Raw genomic sequence first — 3042 nt, 5'->3', positions numbered from 1 at the left:
GCCTCTTTATAATTAATTCAAATTTCTGAAGCATTCTTATAAACTTTAGCATGCTAACCAGTATAAGCAAGCACTATATTTAAAACGTCTTGCAGATATAAAAATAAATACATAAATTTCTAAGTAATATGTTCTATCTCTTTTTGGGGTGGAAGGAACAATTTGTATGCTATATCTCAAAATATATTATTCTGAAATTGACAATGAGCACTACTAATTGTGAAAAACAGGTTTAGATTTATTTAAGAGACATGGGAGAACCTTCCATCAACTAAAATAGATTTCTGGCATTAGATTTAGCGTAAGTCATCACACAGAATGTAAATCCATAGACTCAACAGAACTATTCTACATAAAAAAAGTATGCATATTTTCTTAGGAAATAAAAATCTTAAAAATATATTTTCAACAAAATTAATCCTTGGAGGTATCCTAATAAATGTTTTCCATCATGCACAATCATGATGACTTGAGGAAATATTTACTACAATTAAATAATTACACACATCTTCCCTGGAATTGACTAGATAGCAGTGGATTTCAGTTTTTTCTTTTGTTTTCCTGGAACAGAAAACCTTTATTCAAAGTAGATGATGCATTTGCCTGTTGCCTCATTTTCTTTTTCTGATCCAAAGCTTCTTCATGGTATTTTTCATCTCTGAATTTCTCAAAGTATAGATTAAGGGATTAAACATAGGTGTGAAAACAGTGCAAAATACGGTAGAGAATTTATCAATGGGTAAGGTGGAAGAAGGTTTCACATACAGAAAAACACAACGGACAAAGAAGAGGACCACCACGGTGATGTGGGAGCCACAAGTGGATAAAGCTTTGCGCCTCCCTTCCTGTCTAAGATTCTTCAGGGAGTGCATAATGACTCCATAGGAGATGAATAACAGCATAAAGATGACCACACATATTACCCCATCATTGGCAATCACAGTGAGACCAATGACGTAGGTGTCAGTGCAGGCAAGCTTTAATAATGGATACATGTCACAGCAAAAGTGGTCAATAACATTGGGACCACAGAAGGGAAGATTGTAAACAAAGAGATGGTGAGCTATACCATGCACAAAACCTCCAACCCAGGTCACCAGCAGCAGCAGAGCACGCACCTGTTGGTTCATGATCATCATATAATGCGGGGGTCTACAGATAGCCACGTAGTGATCATAGGCCATGACTACCAGAAGTAAAATCTCAGAACCACCAAATAAGTGTTCTGCAAAAAGCTGGGTCAGGCAAGCTTGGAAAGAGATGGTTTTCTTCTCATAGAGTAAGTCTATAATCATATTTGGGGTAACTGTAGTAGAATAAACAGCATCCACAAATGATAAGTAGCCAAGAAAGAAGTACATAAGAGCATCCAGTGTTGGGCTGACCACCACAGTCAGGACAATGAGGAGGTTGCCCACCATTGCCACAATGTAAATGAGCAAGAACACAACAAATAATACCTTCTGACCCTGGAGACTCTGAGTGAGCCCCAAGAGGACAAACTCAGTCACATTTTTCCATTGTTCCATACGTTCTTCTGTGTGTCCTTATTTTAGATGTCAGGACAAATTTACCTGTAAATGTAATCACAACTAGTGACTTTAAGAAATCTCCAGATAAATTGTTTATTCATTCAACAAATAGGCATTATGATTTATTATGTTTCAGCACTGTACAATCTTTTAGGAATATAAGGCTGATTAAAATATGGTCCATAACCTCAGTGATCTTATAAAATAACAAAGATAAACAAGTATTTAGAAACATATGGGAAAAGAGCAGATTATGAAATAAACAGGTTTAACACACTAACTTGCCACATCTGGTAGAAAATAAAATTGGGTATATATACTCAATACTGTTTATAAAAATAGAATGTAGAATCCGGCGCCAAGATGGCAGACTAGGTGGACGCTACCGCGGATCCCTCTTGCAACAAAGACTCGGAAAAACAAGGGAATCGATCACATACATAACAATCTACGAACTCTGAACAACAAGCACAGACTTAGAGACGGAAAACGAACAAATATGGGCAGACAGCGACTGTTTTCAGAACCAGGAGCCAGCGAACCAGGCAGGTGACCTTCGGAGCCCGATCTGGGGCAGAGCTCAGCGGGGCAGATGACACAGAAAGGGGGCCCACCCCTTCCGCCCCGAACCCATCCCGGGAGGAAGTTTAGCAGGTTGGCGGGGGCGGCGTAGAGGCGCAGCCGGAGAGAGAAGCACCCGGGAGGCAGTGACTGATCTGGGAGGGGGGAGAACAGCGTCCCAGCTGGGGTGTCGTCCCGCCAGGAGTTAGGCGAGAAGCCGACGGGGCACGAGCGGGGGGGGGGGTCAACTATATTTCCCTAAAGTGACCCCAGGGCGGGGCCCACACGTTCGTGCGGGAGGATGCACACCCAGTCCGCGCGTGTGGCGCGGCACACCAGAGGGAGAAATCCCCGGAAGCGTCTGGTCTCAAAGCAGGGAAAGCAGCATCCCAGACGGGGAGCCATTCCGCTGGGATCTGGGCGCGCGCGCGGAGGGGGCACGAGCACGGGGTCCATTTTTATTACCCTGAATTGACCCAGGGGGCGGGACCACCTGGTCGTGCGAGTGACGCCCTCCCAGTTTGTGCGAGAGGTGTGGCACACCAGAAGGAGAAGTCCCCGGGAGGAAGTGATTGGTCCCGAAGCACGGAAAGTAGCGTCCCAGACGGGGTGCCGTCCTGCTGGGACTTGGGCGCGCGCATGAGCGGGCGGGGCATGAGCGCGGGGTCCATTTTTCTTACCCTGAATTGACCCGGGGGGGGGCCCACCTGGCCGTGCAGGTGACGCCAACCCAGTTTGCACAAGAGGTGTGGCGCTCCGGAAGGAAAAGTCCCCGGGAGGAAGTGACTGGTTCCAGAACGGGGAAAGCAGCGTCTCAACCCGGAAGTCATCCCGCTGGGATTTGGGCGCGCACACGGGCGGGGCGTGACCGCGGGACCCAATTATAATCGCCTGAATAGACCCTGGGGGCGGGCCTACCCGTTCGTGTGGCAAATGCCCACCCAGTGCC

The 3042-nt window shown here is 46.0% G+C and overlaps 1 protein-coding gene across 1 annotated transcript; it reads right to left on the bottom strand.

The window, feature by feature from the left end:
* Positions 1 to 611: 611 nt before the first annotated feature.
* LOC126079835 (olfactory receptor 4A47-like) lies at positions 612 to 1529 on the bottom strand. The gene has a single exon (XM_049891203.1). The coding sequence runs from the start codon at positions 1527 to 1529 to the stop codon at positions 612 to 614; it is 918 nt and encodes a 305-aa protein (XP_049747160.1).
* Positions 1530 to 3042: the final 1513 nt, after the last annotated feature.

The sequence above is a fragment of the Elephas maximus genome, chromosome 7, assembly GCF_024166365.1.
Source record: "Elephas maximus indicus isolate mEleMax1 chromosome 7, mEleMax1 primary haplotype, whole genome shotgun sequence".
Taxonomy (NCBI): domain Eukaryota; kingdom Metazoa; phylum Chordata; class Mammalia; order Proboscidea; family Elephantidae; genus Elephas; species Elephas maximus.
The sequence above is the reverse complement of the archived record's forward strand: the minus strand, read 5'-3'. Positions and strand labels throughout refer to the sequence as shown.